The sequence below is a fragment of the Oculina patagonica genome, chromosome 13 (genome assembly GCF_052425735.1).
Source record: "Oculina patagonica isolate OP01 chromosome 13, crgOcupat, whole genome shotgun sequence".
NCBI lineage: Eukaryota > Metazoa > Cnidaria > Anthozoa > Scleractinia > Oculinidae > Oculina > Oculina patagonica.
The window spans coordinates 34,831,386-34,850,042 of record NC_135770.1 but is presented as its reverse complement, the minus strand read 5'-3'; the positions used below and the strand labels follow the sequence as shown (position 1 = coordinate 34,850,042).

The 18,657-nt window shown below is 38.8% G+C and overlaps 2 protein-coding genes across 3 annotated transcripts; both read left to right on the top strand.

The window, feature by feature from the left end:
* The first annotated feature begins 660 nt into the window (after nucleotides 1–660).
* Nucleotides 661–1,906, top strand: LOC144634836 (anti-lipopolysaccharide factor-like). 2 transcript variants are annotated; one of them, XM_078493876.1, is made up of 3 exons: nucleotides 661–928; nucleotides 1,041–1,130; nucleotides 1,596–1,906. In XM_078493876.1, the coding sequence occupies exons 2-3, from the start codon at nucleotides 1,062–1,064 to the stop codon at nucleotides 1,797–1,799; spliced, it is 273 nt and encodes a 90-aa protein (XP_078350002.1). In that variant the 5' UTR covers nucleotides 661–928; nucleotides 1,041–1,061; the 3' UTR covers nucleotides 1,800–1,906. The 2 variants fall into 2 exon arrangements, with proteins under 2 accessions (XP_078350002.1, XP_078350001.1); XM_078493875.1 differs by having other exon boundaries at nucleotides 666–928; nucleotides 1,048–1,130.
* Nucleotides 1,907–13,957: 12,051 nt separating this feature from the next.
* LOC144637162 (lysosomal phospholipase A and acyltransferase-like) lies at nucleotides 13,958–18,413 on the top strand. Its single transcript, XM_078496300.1, has 4 exons — nucleotides 13,958–14,079; nucleotides 15,328–15,539; nucleotides 15,969–16,151; nucleotides 17,845–18,413. Exons 1-4 carry the CDS (start codon nucleotides 14,075–14,077, stop codon nucleotides 18,411–18,413), a joined length of 969 nt encoding a protein of 322 aa, XP_078352426.1. The 5' UTR covers nucleotides 13,958–14,074.
* The last annotated feature ends 244 nt before the right edge of the window (nucleotides 18,414–18,657 follow it).

Here is an 18,657-nt window from a genome sequence, read left to right as displayed (position 1 = left end):
ATTTTTTTAAAAAAGTTCCTTTTTGAGACATTTTTGACATTTTCTGGTCAGCAATGAGCTAAATCTGCTCTAATCCACTCAAAACGCCATAGAGCGGTTTTCACTTGAGTGTCGAAAGTCAATTGCGTTTGCTTTGGTTTTGCATTACTACGCTTAGTGATTGGCTTAAAAATCTCGCGCCACTTTCTCAGCCAATCAGAACTAAAACCAAAACCAAATCGTGACTCGCTCGCGCACGTTTTCCCGCGTTTCGTGCCGGCTACATGTATTTGCTTCGAGTTTTGATTGGTTCACTGGATTGTCTGTGTCCTTTGTGATTGGCCTGAGTAATTACTTTGGTTTTGGTTTTACGACACTCGATTGAAAACTGCTCTATCATTATGAAACATGCCTTTCTTTCCACAAGCATCGCATTTTAGGGCATTTTTGCGCAAAAGTCGAACTTTGGAGGAAGTGCCCAAAAAAAGACCAGGGGGTGGGCCGCGGGGTACTCAACATATTTCAGAAGGCTCCACCCTGAGGTTCAAAACCTTGCCCTTTCATGTACCATTTTAGACAGAAAAGTAACGTTTTCATATACCTTCGATAGAAAATAGCACCCCTTTCACTCGAGATAATCTCTGGAGTCGAAATTAACTCTCTGGACTGATACCTGGAAGTAGAAAGCTTCGGTATTTATCGCTAAAATTCTTAAGCCAACTGAAAGTACTTCCGCTTTTATTTTCGATAATTTTTTGTTGACAAAGCTAATGCCACAAAGCTTCAATATTAATTTTCGTTTTCTTCGAACGAGCATCCCTGGGACCTAAAAAGTTTGGGGAAACCGGAAGTACTTCCGGTTTAATTTTATATCATAATTTTCTTTTGACAAGGTTGATGTAAGGAAGTTTTGCTGTGTCAGTTAAATATATTCTTTACTATTTCCAAGGTAAGGTTTGAGCTTTTGCTCTTGCGATCAGTTCTCAAAACGTGATTTAAGCCACAGCCTTATAATGCGTAGTGGAGCTGATGTTTATAATTTTATAAAACATTTATTTGAGTCCACAGACATCGAAGAACAGATGAAAGTCATCCAGGATTTGGCGACGTTGTACTCTGCCCTTTTGCTCTTAACTGGCGAATCAGGGCAGGTAGGTTATGAAATTAACAAAGTAAAATAAACGAATATTCCTGGCCCAGTCTCTGAAAACGATTTACAATTAAACTTATCTCAAAGTAGATCGTTACACATACAAAATGAACTGACCTGCATAGCTTTTCATCTATAATTTGTATTTCCTATTTGCAAACGTTTTTTAGGACTCTTGTTAATACATCGTTAAGCCGAGGATACGGAATTACAGTCAGAAAATTTCATTTATTAAAAATAAACCATCTGAATGCAAATGGTCACACAACACAATTTACATCACTTCCGCTTGTCCGGGAGTTTCGTGGCTCACATGGTTTCGTTTTCGATTGATCTCGATTGTGCGGGGCTTGGCAAAAAGGGGTAAAACAAGCTTTCATTTTCGATCTGATGTTATAGACGTTATAAAGATGGATTGGGTGTTTATCTTTTGTATTTTTTCCTTTTCTTTATTTTCTCTCCGTAGCTGAATTTTAAGGATCGGGTGATTAGTTACAAAGCAGAAGGCAGAGTACACAAGCTTCAGTGGGTTTACGATGGAACAGCTTGGGATGTAGAAAGTGGAATCAGTGTGAAGGCAAAACATTATCACAGTAAACATGGAGCCATTGAACATGCTGTCAAGGAACTTATTGATAAACTCAAAGCTAATGGGATATTAACAAACTGAAGTCCAGTTAAACCATGTAAACAATTGGACGAGTACTTTTTTTACACTTCAGTAAGTTTTCTTAACTATTCAAATGAAAGACTAACAATAAATAGCCACTGAGTCTATGAGCAGAACTCTCAATCTGCGGACCGTGAAGAAGGAAAAATCAGCTAAATAAAGGGACCGTGTAAAAACTTAGAATGGTCTAGTCTTCATGAATCCCTTTAGAATTGTGAATGCAGAGGCGGCAGAGTGTTTTGGAACGTGGGGGTCTAAGACTGATCCAAAAATACTCGGCAAGTTTTCATTTTTGGAGCAACCTTTTGTTTTCTAAGCAGTTTCTAGACCGAAGATTTTCGATGATTCTCCGGCTCCGATTGTTGTTCGAAGGCCATACGAACATTTCCGATCATTTTTCGAACTTTTCCGGAGATAAACGAAGTTTCCCGAAGACTTCCAAGGAAGTTTCAAAGGTGTTTGAACTCAGTGACGGGACAGAATATCCTGACAAACCAATTGAACGCTGCGCTCGCGATATTTCGGCACCAAAACGTGGGGAGGGGGGGGGGGCGGGGGGGCGCTGAGCCCCCCAAAAGTTTTCGTTTGGGGAGGCTACAGCTGAAGTTTCGGGCAATAGCCCTTCTTCGGCCCTTACATACATACATACATACATATACATACATACATACATACATACATACATACATACTTTATTGTATAGCTCCCCCTTGGGGTTTCTTCCGCCATACAGACATTAAAAAGAGATTGCTATTCTGATGAACAGCAATGCCATGTGAGCATAATCTCCTACCCAGATGTCTACTTACCACGGTAGTACACATCTGGTCAAGTGCGTTCAGTTCGCCAATCTGATTGGTTGATTAATTATATAGCTGTCAGTAAATCCTATATTGTCGGCGCAGCTATTTTTCCTTAATTTCTGAGAACTGTCCAATTTGGGATTAAATTTGGATAGTTAAAATGCACAAACTGTCCAATTTAAGAAAAATTGGATAGTTTTGTCTCAGCCAATCAAATCGAAGAAAAAAAAATCAAATCGAAGAAAAAACAACATGTGACGGATATTAGCCAATAAGCACAAAGCATAACGTCAGCCCTGTAAACTTGTCGCATTGTTAGTCGACAATGGCGGAATTTTCTAAGGCAAGTTTGCCACGTTTTTCCATTCTTTTTAGCTTTTCAGCAATAGTAACTACAAAGAGAAATTTTCTACGTTGTCAGAAGAGGAGCTAGCTACACTAAGAAGCAAAAAGAAAGAGCAAAACACCTTCATTAGTACAAAACTTGGGTGAACGTAAGTGCAGCGAAGCGAAGCATGAAATCTGTCAGATATTCATCGCCATGAGCTAGATGCAACTCCTTGTCGTTTTTTGCTGAAATTCGAAAAGAAAAGACGGCGATGAAGTACGAACGAGATAGTGGAAAGGAGAATGTCAGTTTCAAGAAGTTGTAACGCTCTTTGGACACTTTGTTTACGACTTTTATTGATTGATGCAGTGTTTTCACTCACTTTGTAGTAAGCTTCGCAAACTCAGGTGAATAAAATTGCATTGTTTTGTTTAAGTTTTATTTGTGAAGACAATGCTTTGAGTGAGTTGCATGTGCTGTGTTATGCCTACTATTGTTGAATGCTTTTCCGTTCTGGACATAAGTTTATTGTTTAACGCTGGATTGACTGACTACAAGCTATATAATTAATATGTAACCGGACCTACATGCTTGTCCAATTTGGAAATAATTAGATTCAAAAAATTCCTCTGACAGCCAAATTGGACTCGGCCTACGGCCTCGTCCAATTTTGGCTGCCCTCGGAATTTTTTTCATCAAATTATTTCCAAATTGGACAGCATGTAGTCCAATATCCGATTCCCTCTATAGCGCGCGCCTGCAGGGAATCACGGTAGTTGTATTCATCAAAACTTGCGCGAGACTCAGCAACGTGCGTCTCGCGCATGAATATGATGAATACAACTACCGTGATTTCACCGCGGTCAAACGTCTCAGGCAGATTTTCTTTCCATTTCGGCGTTTTTTGTTCGTATTGAAGTGTTAGTACGACCAAGGATAGATAAAATAGTTGCCGAGTGAAAGCATAATCCCATTATCTCAGGTAAACGAGTGTTTTTACTTTTTAAATGTTTCGCATCCGAACCAAAGGTGCTCTGACAAATGGCGCGGACAAGTAGCTACAAGTCCGCTTATCGCTATTTTCAAACACGTAGAACTTTTTTAGTAAAGCTCCAAAAACTTAGTAAACCCTTAGGATACCGGTTATGTATCGAACTTTGAACTGTGAAAATTAAAACCTTATCTTTGCAGTACTTTTCTTATTTTTTGCATATTTCTGTCGTTTGACCGCGGTGGATACCGTGATTCCCTGCAGGCGCGCGCTATAGAGGGAATCGGGTATTACTTAAGGCCTGGCAAAACGAGGAAACATGTTTCCAGAAACATGCTTCCTGCATGTTTCCATAATTGTTTCCTCGTTTTGCCATGTTTCCATGCCGCGCGGAAGCACGAAATGTTTCTGCCGTGTAGCAGAAGCAAATTTTGCTTCCTGGAAGCAAAATTGGCGCTGGAAACAATGTTTCCCATATGGCAAAACTGAGAAACATTGAGGAAACATGCGCGCGCTATAAATGTTTCTGGAAACATGTTTCCTCGTTTTGCCAGGCCTTTAAGCCCCGGCAAAACGAGGAAACATGTTTCCAGAAACATCCATAATTGTTTCCTCGTTTTGCCATGCTTCCATGCCTCGCGAAAACACGAAATGATTCCACCGTGTAGCAGAAGCAAAATTTGCTTCTTTGAAACAAATTTGACCCTGGAAACAATGCTTCCCGAGTGGCAAAACTGGGAAACATTGGGGAAACATGCATGCGCTACGGGTGTTTATGGAAACATGTTTCCTCGTTTTGCCAGGCCTTTATACAAACAGCTTCAGCATTTGCGCGCGGATGATGCAAACTTTGTTTCGCACGCGCGCACCGTGTGTTAGCTAGTAGGAATATATTTGGTTTTAAAGGCTTTTCTACAAACGCGTCGTGTTTTGAACGTTACTAATGCGAATAAGCTATAGATACAGTTTGTAGTTCAAGCTTGTTAGAACAAAAAGTTTTAAAATGACGATATTCGTGGGTAAAAAGATGGGCAAAATCTGACGCGTACTTGACGCGTACAGCTAGCTTGTACGCGTTAAACATAGCGTGCGCTTTCCCCACCGTTGAAGGCTGGATTGAGTGTTTTAATTTATCAGCAAAAACACGACTGGCGGCTTTTTTCTTCCTCAACTCTATTTCAAAATTGTGTTACTTGTATTTCCTTGTATAGGAAAGAAGTTCATAGCGGAGCTCCACAGCGGCCCGAAGGGCCGCAGAGCGGAGCCCCATACCCATAGAAAATTCACAGAAATAGGAAAACCATGAACTTGAGTTTTCATGGTCATCATGGCTAGCGGCATGGCTCGCGGGCGCGTACGGCGTACGGCGTACGTACGGTGTTGCGCACTTCAGAAATAGATAAACACTCATCTATTTGTTAATGGGCATCCAAGTTATGGTCAATTGACAGCTGTGAATACAAGGTATCCGCTGACCAGTATCACGTGATCATATCGCGGGCTCAGGTGTATAACTCATCGAGGTAACGCGTTTTTTATAAAGTTGACCGCTGACCGAAAAATGGTTTTTCTATTGGATTGCGGGCTCATTAACTATTTTTTATGCCTACGGTCAGTGAATTCAGATATTTTAATAAAGGGCAAAGTAAATTACCGGGGAGCTCCGCTTTTAGGCTTGGCTAAATCTATTTAATTAGCTATTTACAGCGGCCAAGTGAGCTTTTCATCTACTAAATTGCCGAGCATGCGTAGTTGCGTCGTGTGTCACATTTCTGACACATTTGACGCGAGCAAAATCCGACTTTACCAGATGTTCTCTCCGAGGGTTGAGAAGATCTGGGTACGAGATTAATGTGAGCAAACCAATCCGTGTACCTTTGTGCCAACCGATTTTCAATTGTGTAGGAAAATGAAATTGAAATGTATTTTCATTTTTCGTTTTTCTTCCGCGCTGTAAAAATGGAATTGAAGTCCCATTTTCAAAATCCATTTTTCGCCATGAAAAAGGACTTCCGACTTTCCTTTTCGTTTTTCAATTTTCTTTGCCTGGAGGAAAATAAAATTCGAATTCACTTCATGCTTTTCGTTTCTCGTTTTTAGCCAAAAAACCGATTTGAATTTTCGTTGTCGTTTCTTGTTTTCTTACGGAATTTGGAAAACAACTTTCAAAATTCGTTTTTCTTTTTTTCTTTTTCGACCAAACGCATTGAAACTGACAATCTTTGTTTTGGTGGTGGTGTTTCAAACAGTCAAAAAATACTTATGTGGGTATAACTACAATTTACTTCTTCATATGACAGTTTACTTTTTTGAGTTGCAAACATTTTTCCGTGCGCTGTGAGCACCTTCGTCGCTTTGTTTTCGCTTTATTATACCCACATAAGTATTCATGACTGTTATTCTAAATTTGGAACACATCCTTACCTCCGATACGGCGGCTCGTACTGCGATATCGAGCACTCCATCCGAAGTCGGCATTCTTTTCCTGATTCCTTGGTGATTTCAAAACCTTTCAACGCTTCATTAACTACAGCTAAGATAGATTCGGATATCGAGTCTTAATTTCAGTGACAAGCTCTTCATAAGTATGTCTCTGTTCGATAAGAAACCGTGGACAAAAGTCTTTATCAAGAGCATCTTCTAACGCCGCCATTTTGTTTCTTAAATATTCCCGCCAAAACAAAGATTGTCAGTTTCAATGCTTTTGGCCAAAAAGGAAAAACGAAAAACGAATATTAAATTCAGATGGTTTTCCAAATTCCATCCAAAAACTAGAAAACAAAAAGAAAATTCAAATCCGTTTTTTTAGATATAGAAAAACGAAAAACAAAAATCATAAAGTGAATTCGAATTTCGTTTTCCGTCGTGTAAGGAACATTTAAAAAAGAAAATGAAAGTCGGATGTCATTTTTCATGGGTGAAAAAAAAAACAAATTTTGAAAAAAAGACTTTAATTCCATTTTTACAGCGGGGAAGGAAAACGAAAAACGAAAATACCTTTGAATTTCATTTTCCTATGTAATTGAAAATCGGTTGGCACTAAGGTACACGCATTTTCCAAAACAAAGATGATCAGTTTCAATGCTTTTGGCCGAAAAGGAAAAACGAAAAACGAATTTTAAATTCGTTTTTCAAATTCCATACGAAAACGAAAAAAAAAAATTCAAATCCGTTTTTTAGAGCTATTGAAAAACGAAAAACAAAAAGGATGAAGTGAATTCGAATTCCGTTTTGCAGGCAAAGAAATTTGAAAAACCAAAAAGAAAGTCGGATGTCGTTTTTCATTGAAAAAAAAAAGGATTTTACATCGCGGAAGAAAAACGAAAAATGAAAATACATTTCAATTTCATTTTTTGTTGGCACAAAGGTACACGGATTTGACATACCTAGCTGAATATGTCTAGCCACAGGCAGACAAGTCTCTGTGTTTGAGGCCGTGTGACGTAAGCGTCACGGTATGCGCTATTTGATCCCATACATTCACTGTCATTTGTAACGATTGACCTCCGCTTGAGTCAACTGATCGTGAGAAATGCTCCATAAAATACTGAATTTCGCATATTTTTATCCCAAACTTCGATCTACTGTAAGCTAGATAAATAAAGTTCACTTACCTTTCATCTTTTGTGTGATATTTTGTGTTTTTATGGCGTTTTGAGGCCGTTAATTCCTCGATAGTCGTCACCGCCCCCCAGCTTACGTCACACGGCCTCAAACACAGAGACTTGCCTGCCTGTGGTCTAGCCTGTGATTGGTTTGACGTTTTTTTTTTTTACTTATCTTGCCTACTCATTATTTATGACACAAAAGCTGTGTAACAGAGGCCACAATTAACACTTTATCCACGTCCAAAATGCAAAGGAAGGATTTTCTTCAAGCGGTAGCGCTGATCTCCCTTCCCTTTTTTCTCTTGGGATTTTGGACTACACCAAAGGAAAGCTCACCGTCTCCAGCGAACGAGGTCAAAACACCAGTGATAATTGGTAATTACTCTTTCTTTGCATGCATTTCTAATTAAATAAAATCCGTAAAATCTAAGTTTATAAGCTATAGCTTAAATATATTTTTAATTAGACCACCCTTCCAATATTTAGCGAGGCCCTGACGTCGTTGCGGTGGGTGTCTTTAAATGCGAGGCGGTTCGGTCATCGGTGTTGTGTTGTGCAAGATGCAATGAAAGGTAGCATCCCCGAACATTTCGGTGTTTTCAGATCCACCATGAACCAACAACACGGTTATAATACCCGAAATGGCTACATGCCCAAAGTCAGTAGGCCAAGAACGGAATGGGGAAAATGCAAAACATTTTATAAAGCCATTAATGACTGGGCCACACTACCTAGTGTTTTAAAGAAACTGATGCCGAAAACTATTTTTAAATACAAACTGAAACAGTTTTTATTAAATCATTTTTAACCTTAGTTAGTAGTATTTTAATTCTTGCTCTAATTTTTAATCTTAGTTAGCGTACCGCATAGGTTTTATCTTTTTATTATATTTTAGATTTTAATGTATTTTAAGGTTAAACATTTATTTTTTCAGAGGACCCTCCTGAAAACCACCCCTAGGTGATTGGAGGCCTCCTCTTAAAATATTATGTATTATTATTATTATTATTAGCGAAACCCCTGTACCTTATTCTCCTTTATTTTCGCGGGACTTTAATTTCGCGAAAATTTTCTCGGCACATTTCGCGAGTCTTTAATTTCGCGATCGCGGAGAAAAAAATGTGTTTGCAGGGAATTTAATTTTGCGAAATTGACGATTCAATGTCTTTATTTTTTCTTTTTTACAAAAATTGTACGGAAAAGAATGGTCAATTTGACGACTGTACAAAGGATTTATTGGAGGAACTGTGCGGAGATGATTATTCGCGCGGATGTCAAAGAAAAACTTGACGGCGAATCTTGACACTGATTAACATCTTAAGTTATAAGATGATAGCTCCTTGTAACATCTTGTGAAAAAATTGTTTAGACCCTTGAAAACAGAGTTACATTATTTTTTCTACGTCCATTAAATTTCGCGACATTAAAATTCGCGGTCGTTATTTTTCGCGGGTATTTAAGTTCGCCAATTTTTTAAAATCGCGAATTTAAGGACCCGCGAAAATAAAGGAGAATAAGGTACCATCTTCCTAGTTCCAGAGCCGGCCATCATGGAGCCGGCCATCATGTAATCATGCAATTTCTACCAATTTAGTCAAATTTTAATCACGTAAAAACGGATCATATTAGTTTTAGGTATTTTCCAGTCATAAACGAGAAATTTTAAAAGGGTTTGATTCGATGCGCCAGTTTTCAGAAAAATGATACCAGACAGCTTAAAATGGTCACCCGGGTAACTTGCTCGCCTGTCAATTGAAAATAATAATTTCTTAGCGCGCTTTAAAGAATATCAACTCTCCGGCTTTTATCGATTGTGCTAGCAGTTTTTTGTAGTGTTATCTCATGTAATGTGACAAACCAAGCACGAGCTCACATAGCATAAAGGATGTGACTGATTTTTTTGGTCTAAAATTCCGAAAATACTTCAACTCTTAATTAGTTTTCCAAACATCGGGTACCATATACGATCATGTAAACGCGCCAATACAGTAAAAACCCACGAGTAAGAACTTAATTTTTAAGAACCTGTTAGGCTAAAATAAAATTAAAAAAAAATTTGGAAACAGGTTCTTAATCGCTAAAATCAATTAAAAATGTTTACTTTTAGGAAAATACGGAAAGTCAACAGTCTGGATCCTCTTTGTTACACCTAGGAACTTTATCAGTCTAGTCGTAATGTAAATACCAATGTTGTAAATCATAATATATCATTGTTGATACAGTCACATATGTGTAATCAAAAGGTTACTAATATTAAATATGTGATTGTGAATGTCTCCATGGCTATCATCATATGGAAGGGTCTGTAGAATGATGAACATTTGAACAAAAACCATACAGTATGTAATACACTTTTTTTGAGATAGGTCCTCTAGCAACAAATGTGTGGTAGACTTGTTCTCACTGTGACGGGGTGTTTCTTGCAGTCACTTGTAGTTTGCACGGTAAATAGTGAGTGTAACTAATACAGCAGACAACGAAAATAATATTGATACTTTGAAGCTGACTGTCAGAACTAATGTGATTAGTACTTTAATAGTTTCTATTGTAGTCCTTTTTCCATAAACACTTATTTGGTATGCAAATTTCTTGTAAGAAAAAGGCGGAATACTACTAAAAATTCTATTAGCAACAATGTAATTTTTTTCTTAACCATTTATGTAAGAGCCTGTTTGGGCTATCTATGGGAAATGCAGGTTCTTACTCGCGGGTTTTTACTGTATATCACAAATACATCTGACCCGTATCTCGGAGATCATCTGAAGAGGGTCTGGATGGGGGTGTACAAATGTCAGTTGTCAGTTAAAATTTTGGCCATTTATCAGTTGTCAGTTAAATTTTAGGCCATTTGTCAGTTGTCAGTTAATTGACAGTTAATAATTAACCATGTAGCTTAATTACTTCTTTTTGACCCAAAATTTAGCTCAAAAGTCGGAGAAAAGCACATATAAGGTGAATCATATCATTGATTGGGATATTGATAACATTATAACTTATTTTTTCCCAATTTTGATGTTGATATCATTGCAAGTAGCCTTTTATGTTTCTTATGACATTCTTTATTAACAAATGCTACTTCTACTTAAATGTGACGTGTAACGATAACCACCGAGTGACACCCAAAAGGAAGCATGCTCGGTAGTTTGCACCACCGCATGCGCGCAACGCTTCAAAATTTAGTTATGCGCAGGGCCACCATAATGATATCATTGTTATAGTACACTCAACAAAACAACTTGATTGTGATTGAACGATTGCTCCACCTCCACTCTTCTTTCCGAAGTTGAGACGACGTATTCCGAAGTTGGCGCGAGGTCTTCCGAACATTTCCGAAGTCGACTCGATGTCTTTCAAAGATTTACAATGTTGGCGCGAAGTCTTATGAATGTTTACTTTACTGATCATGAAGTTTACACCCAAAGTCACGTTAGTCTAAAGAGTAACCCAGGAGTTGTTAAGGTTACCGTTCCCGAATGATTCACAGTACGAAAAAATAGGCACGTGTAGGCACGCCCCGTTGGTGCCAATCGAAATCTCCAAGCTCACGTGTTTGCTGGCAAATTCCTTCGGGCCAAGGAATACATCAAGGTGAACCGTATTCACAGCTTCTATGTCGTTTAAATGTCGTATTTAATGCCGACATTTTATAGCAGCAATGGTGTTAGCTGGCGCGCGACCAGCGTAAATAGGTGAAATACGTAAATGGGCCATAAGGTAAATTATTAACGAAACATGACACTAGCATCCTGCTGCTAAGATTGGTCAAGGTTTAGTATAAAAACGTTACTGTATATTTCTGACATTTTTTGACGAAAAGAGTCAAACATTGTTATTTACAACGTGTTTTGTAGGATATTAAGGACAATCAAGTCCTTTGCCAGTTGTCAGTAAAACCCACTACAAATTTTATTAAATTTTACGCCATTTGTCAGTTGTCATTTAAAATTTTGGCCATTTGTCAGTTGTCAGTTAACCCCATCCAGACCCTCTCTGAAATATGGCGCGAAGTGCTAAGATGTTGAGACAGAACTTTGGTGTCGACTTTAAGCTTTGTAGTCGGTCACCGCACTTGTATTTATGTTGTATTTTCGTGTTTAAAATTCAGTTGGCAATTTTCGGTATTTTTTCTGGAGGGAGGGGAGGTTGAAAGGTTTCGTTTTTGTTGTTACCAAGGTAACCACTTTGCTACGGTCTGGGTAAGTAAGTGTAATGTAATGTAAGTAAGACTTTCCGAAGCACGAAGTAAGAACGAGAGCGTACCGAAACGGCACGAGGATTTCTCAATTTCTCCAGGTAGCTTTTTACGATTACAATACTATTCTTTAGAAGGATATATGAGTTACAGTGATGAATTGTTAGGATTTAGTTAAATATGAGGATTCCGATTGAAAAAAGCCACTTTCACAATCATTATGGAACTTTCGAACTGTCCACGATCGACAATCGACTGCTTTGATGAACCGCTGGCCGAACGTAGTTGGAACATGATGCTTGACACGTGCATATGGCCGAACGTAGTTGGAACATGTTTGAAAAAGTTGAAAAACAAGTTTGATATCAATGGGCTTACAAAATCTGTTTACAAGTTTGCGTACCCTATGTTGTGCTACACAGAACCGTCCAATATAAGGTAACTTGAAGTGAAAGGTCAGCGATTCTTGTTGTTCGACAACGTTTATAGGTCGTGCGCCGTCCCTTTCTACCGCCTTAGTTATATAACTGTTAATCATCTTATTTAAAACGTGCTCAGCATATAGATTCTTGTGCATGATAACAAACAAATTCTGGATATCATGATGAAAACCTAACCAAGTGTTGTTTATTTTAAAAGCCCTGTCAATAAGGGTGTTGACCAGCCCAATTTTGTAGCTGAGGGGTGTCAAACTCAAAAAATTGGAGAGCAGTACACCTGTGAAGGTCTTTTTCCGATAAGTGGAAGTAACGGAAAAGGGTGGAGTTTTGTTGTCTTTGAGGACATCAAGAAAGGGCAGGACGTGGTTAACTTCCTTCTCTACAGTAAAGTGAATATTAGGGTGTCGACTGTTAATAAAGTCAGAAAAAAGGTTGAAATCCCGCTCGGAGTGGAACAGACAAAATGTGTCGTCTACATAATGACGGTAAAATAACACTTGAGAGTCGTTGTACTGCTCCAACCATATCTTTTCATGGTGTCCCATAAAAAGATTGGCCAGAACAGGGGCTAAAGGGGAGCCCATGGCTACACCATCAATTTGGTCGTAAAATGTTCCCTTGAATAAGAAATGAGATTCCGCCGTCGCTAGATTGTATAGTTTCTTGAGCTCAGTGGCGGTTAGTTTGATCCTTCCCTTCCTTTGGTGATGTGATCTACCGCCAGGTCAATACATTCATCCAAAGGGATGTTTGTGAAAAGACTTTCAGCATCAAATGATCCCTTTCATAGAAAAACCATTAATTTCACGGACGAATGTGAAAGTGTCCGTGGCTGCATATTGAGGAGGAATGTGAGGCTGGAGGAGGTTGCTTAAAAACTGTGCTAGGTTGTAATTGTACGTCCCAATGGAAGATACTATCGGACGAAAAGGAGGTGTGCAAGATGTGACAGTTCCGTGACTACCCTCCCAGTGTCCTTGCTTTCCTTGAGATTCTTGATCAGCCTTCGACTGATCAGTTCAAAGCATGTAAAAATGTCGGTCTTGTTGATAGACGGTGGGCAGATTGAGTGTGTCAGGCCATATTTGAGCGCATCTAACTACTCAGTGGTGAAAACAAACGAAGAGAGGTTTGTGACAACTTCGTTTGAGGTGAACGGGAGAACAGTGTTATTTGTGAGGTTTTTAAACTTCTTTCGTGTGTTTTGATGAACTTATTTGCAGCTTTCGTAACATTGTGAGCGATGGTTTTGTGCAAGATGTAGATGTCAAGGCCGCTTAGGACGTTGGAAATGTAAAATAGAAAGTCATTTTACTAAGGTAAAAAATACCAAAGAGGTAATAAAAACCAGAAAGGAACAAGAATGGTTAAGATTGGGCAAGATTAAGAGGGATTAGAGCGGTTTTCACTTTAGTGTCGAAAGTAAATTGCGTTTGCTTTGGTTTTGCATTACTACGCTTTGTGATTGGCTTAAAAATCTCGCGCCACTTTCTAAGCCAATCAGAACTAAAACCAAAACCAATCGTGTCTCGCTCGCGCACGTTTTCCCGCGCTTCGTGCCGGCTACATGTATTTGCTTCGAGTTTTGATTGGTTCACTGGATTGTCTGTGTCCTTTGTGATTGGCCAGAGAAATTACTTTGGTTTTGGTTTTACGACACTCAATTGAAAACTGCTCTAAGAACGACGAATTTTAAAAATTTAGGTAGTGTAAAAGTTTTCTATGCGCCGAAGGACTTCATCTCTCTGTTTCTCTCCTCAGTGCCAGGTACAGGGGGAAGTCAACTGGAAGCAAAGCTCAACAAACCAAGTTTTTTGCACTGGTACTGTTCCAAAACAACTTCAGTTTTCGTCACATTATGGTTCAAGAAATCCTCGCTTCTACCTTATGCCATAGACTGTTGGGCGGATAACATGAGGTGACGGAAACATTTTCGCGAATAGAAATAACTATGCTTCAAAATTAGCTCAAGAAGCCTTGCCCCCTTCCCCGACGCCACTTTTCCTTATGATGACGTCGGTTCTTCCTCAGAAAATGTTTTTGATTAATTCCATATTGGTTGCGTTCCTCTTGTAAGCGCTGTATATTGATAAACGAAACTTTCTCTCGTGCCGCCTCGTACCTATCACTGATTTCTTTTCAAAGATTGCCTGACCCAGTCAATGAGTGACGTTTATTGCGAACTGCGCTAGGAGCATCCTTTGGGTGCATGAGATTTTATGTACAAGAACTTAGTTTTAAACATGACAACTTTATTTTTATGCTTTTTTAAAATACACAAAATTCGGCAAGTTTTCCATTAAAACTAAGTCAAATCTAGCCTCGCTCTCACTCAAAGGTCGGGTTGCTACTACGATTTCCAGTTGAGTGCGACGCGAACAAAGTTTGGTGACGAAGTTTCAACATAACAACGGCATTGTTGTCAAGGGCAAACTTCTCTGTTTCCATTGGTAACTGTCGTAAACAGGTACTGACCGCCATTGTTCTTTTATACAAGGAGGACCTCTCGGGAAACAGAGCAATTTTTTGATTGGCTAATTTCGATCCAAGATGGCGTCAGTTTTAATTGAGCAATTTTTTGATTGGCTAATATTTTGAAATTTCGATCCGAAATGGTGTTAGCTTTTGTCAGCTTTACGAAGCGCTAAATGTTCTTCATTTCAGTTCGCGAATTATTCATTTTGCACTTGAGAAAGATATATTATTTAAAGCTGAAGGAATTCTTAAAGCTGCTAGAAAATCCCTGGAGTTGGAAAACGATGAAATTTCAGTTGAACAGTAACTCTAACGAGGAAGGTAAAGTGACGCACGTTAAACATGACGTCAACTCTCAACACAGATCTGTTACTGTCGATATAAAACAGCTAAGGCATAATATATTTCGTTATTTGTTTCTTTTATCGTTGTCTCTGTGTATATATTTTTTATTTGAAAGCGTAATAAAGTGTTGCTGACGATATTTGTAGTGTTTGTATTTATTTAAGCATCGAGATTGTCGAGCAAGACAGTTACAAAAACAAATTTGTTACCAATGGTAACAGAGAAGTTTGCCCTTGACAACAATGCCGTTGTTATGTTGAAACTTCGTCACCAAACTTTGTTCGCGTCGCACTCAACTGGAAATCGTAGTAAGCAATGCTGTTCCCACTCCTCCAATGAAATTTAGGCTTGTGTATGACGAAGGCACCAAGACTATGAAGAACGCGCCTGGCGTGGAAACGAGAGTTCCCGGATTTGGTGACACCAGTTCAATAGAATACTTGGACACCGACAACTTGGTAAAGTATTTTGTACCAATGGTGGACAGGCTGGTTTCTTGGGGATACGAACGAGGTGTGAGCGTCAGAGGGGCTCCGTACGACTTCCGGTATGGGCCTGGTAAGTAGCACGTGAACAGTGCGTGCTTGGCGCGCGATGAAAGTCATAAATGACGTTTAGGAATGAACGCCTCTCCCAATTTTCAAGGGCAAAGCCCTTTGGGATGAAGTTAATTGAGATAAGAGAAGCACGTTAAGTATTCCTGATTTTTAACTAAGTTTAAACTTAGTTTATGTTCCCTTTTGTTAATTTGTTTACTTATCTGTGGGCTTCCTGTAAAGTGGCTTTTAGCTAAGTGGAATTCCACGTTAGATATTTTTTCAAAAAGAAAATTAAAACATCAACTGACTTATTAGACCAGACTTATTATTAGTCAACAAGAAGATACTGTCCTGATTCACTGAGGAGACTAAACATTTTCTTTCAATATTTTCTTTCGTGAGTTGAATATGAGCTCAACGAACTTCCATTTTTTTATTTCTTTTTTAGAATCAGCGCCGGAGTATTTTACAAAACTGAAGAAACTGATCGAAGACACCTATTCAGCAAATGGCAACAAGAAAATCACTTTGATGGGCCACAGCTTCGGATGTCCTTATACTTTAGTTTTCCTGAACAAGCAAACTAAAGACTGGAAGGATAAATATATTCTGCAGTGGATTACTCTCTCAGGTAAGGAACGACTCCATTATGGCGAGGTATTAGTAAAATGACCGAAAAGCAAACCGTAAAATTTCAAAGAAACCTTACTGATGTTCTAAACTTTGAACCGTAATTCTTAAAAGAGAAATCATAACCGTGAAAATGTTAAAAAAATGTGTTCTAAACTAGCATAGATTTTTGTGATTTTATTTCTCAACTTTCTCCTTAGTTTAAGTTTCGATTGAGAAAATATGTCAAACACTTGAAACAGTGTTTCGTTACATTTCCAAACACCTCGAATTTCTCGAAAAACACTCCGCTGCGCGTCGTATTTTCAACTCTCCTCGCCGTGTTTGGAAATGTGATGAAACATTTGCTTCTCGTATTTGATAGCATTACGTCTCATGTTTTCAAGTTTGTTCATTAAGTCTACTTCCATTCACGACATAATTGGTCATCCTACTTCCTAACGAGTACTATTCTCAAAATCAAACTATTTGTATGATCCAAGAATGTTTTCCAAACCTTATATTTATGCTATTAAAACTATTAACAATTGTCAACAATTGTTGTTGTTTCCAGAACCTTGTAATTATGCGACTAAAACTATCAGTTAACAATCGTCATTTCAATCAAACACCATAGGACTAATTGAAAAACTGAAAATCTCTAAAGCTTAAGGGCCTCAGTTTTGAGAATCTAAAATGACCCCCTTTAAAATATTTTATTTTATAACTTGTTAAAAGGTTTTATGGCAAAAGTATTTAATTTATTTGTTTGTGGTGGTTTTCTATAAGCAAGTAGCTCTATGGTTGGTTGCAAAAACACGTGGGACGTGGTTATCTTAATTATAACATCGGAAACTACAGTCCGACCTCTATTAAGCGGCCACCCTCCATTAATCGGTCCCGATTTATTTGTCACTAAGCTTCTGTATTTGATACCTCTATTCAACGGCCACCTCTTTTAAGCGGCCGCGGCCACCTTTTTGCTGTCTCAAGTGTATTATTTATATGTTTTTTTACCTCCATTAAGCGGCCAGCAAATTATAATTCCAAGCGAAATGGTGACAGATGATATATATCGTCCGTGAAATATTTTGAGCTAAATTTTTTCACATACTAACTGTTGATGCAAAAAGGCCTAAGAAACTTGCCAACGATTTTTTGCATGTTTTTCTGTACATCTCAACCCAAAGAAATACTGTACATTTCAACTACGTGCCCTCTGTGTTAGAGCTAGAACTATGCATGGGCTGGAAATGCACTTGATGTTTTGTTACAATGAATTTTGGATTTATCTTCATATATTTTCACTTTTTAAAAGCATTTTGCTATAAAGAGTCAATAAAATCATGTTTACTGCCGTTCCTATCCAATTTATATTGTACCTCTATTAAGCGGCCAACCTCTATTAAGCGGCCACTTTTCAAAGTCCCGAGGGTGGCCGCTTAATAGAGGTCGAACTGTAGTGGCTTTAAATAAATGTTATGGATCAGAGCAAACCTGCTAACCTTTTTAGACCAATCAGGTGCAAAAAAAAAAAAACAATCATAACTTGGTTTACGCACATTTTCCCACGTTTGCCACGCGCTTGCTGCGTGTTTTCGTCGAGTTCTGATTGGCTCTTGGATGTCTTGCCTTAACTGTGTTTGCATGGCCACTACTTTTACTCATAAGAAACCACTCAAACTCTGCAATTTTTTCAATTTTTGCCTCGCTAGGAGTCTGGGGCGGTTTTGCAGCGACAGTCAAACTGTATTCTTCCGGAATTACTCCCGGCATCCTCAAATTCCCCGTGAGCCCGTTGAAGTTCAGAGACGAACAACGCACGTACTCGAGCAACGTATACTTGCTTCCGAGCCGCGAGTTATGGTCAGCGGATGAAGTCTTAGTAAAAACACCAGAGCGTGTATACACCGTTAACGACTATGCTGATTTCTTTAAAGATATCGGGTTCCCACTTGGAATAACACTGCGAAAAATGGTGGAAAACCTGACATACCCACTAACGGAGCATTCTCCAAATGTAACCGTGCACTGTTTGTATGGAACTGGTGTGAACACGGCAGCGAGGTTCGTATTCGGCGAAAAGAAGTTCCCGGATGCTCGACCACACGTGGTGTATGGTGACGGAGATGGCACGGTTAATAGACGCAGTCTGGAGGCCTGCAGTAAGTGGAGTCAGCGGCAGCCATATAACGTCACATTGAAGCAGTATCCATCTCTGAAGCATAATGACGTGCTTAGCGATGAAAACGTGTTCAGTTATATAAAGACTCTGCTATTCTAACTACGTTTATATAGCTGTAACTGATCCTCTTCTTACCCATTTTGGTAAGTTTCGTCACTCCATGTTTGAAATTAAACTTGTGATTTCAAATGGTGTTTTGCGTAAAAAATTGTGTAGCTTCTTTCAACTTATCATCGACAGCTTTCATTTGAATGGTCACACAATTGGGTCTCGTCCACGGACTCAAATGTTAGAACCACCGTGTACAGCAGAATTAACTGTACCACCTGAAAGTATTGCTCAA

Coding starts and splice junctions, on each gene's coding strand:
- LOC144634836 (XM_078493876.1), top strand. CDS start 1,062: ATGAAAGTCATCCAGGATTTGGCGACGTTGTACTCTGCCCTTTTGCTC. Junction 1,131..1,595: donor TAACTGGCGAATCAGGGCAG/GTAGGTTATGAA, acceptor TTCTCTCCGTAG/CTGAATTTTAAGGATCGGGT.
- LOC144637162 (XM_078496300.1), top strand. Junction 15,540..15,968: donor CGACTTCCGGTATGGGCCTG/GTAAGTAGCACG, acceptor TTTCTTTTTTAG/AATCAGCGCCGGAGTATTTT. Junction 16,152..17,844: donor GCAGTGGATTACTCTCTCAG/GTAAGGAACGAC, acceptor TTGCCTCGCTAG/GAGTCTGGGGCGGTTTTGCA.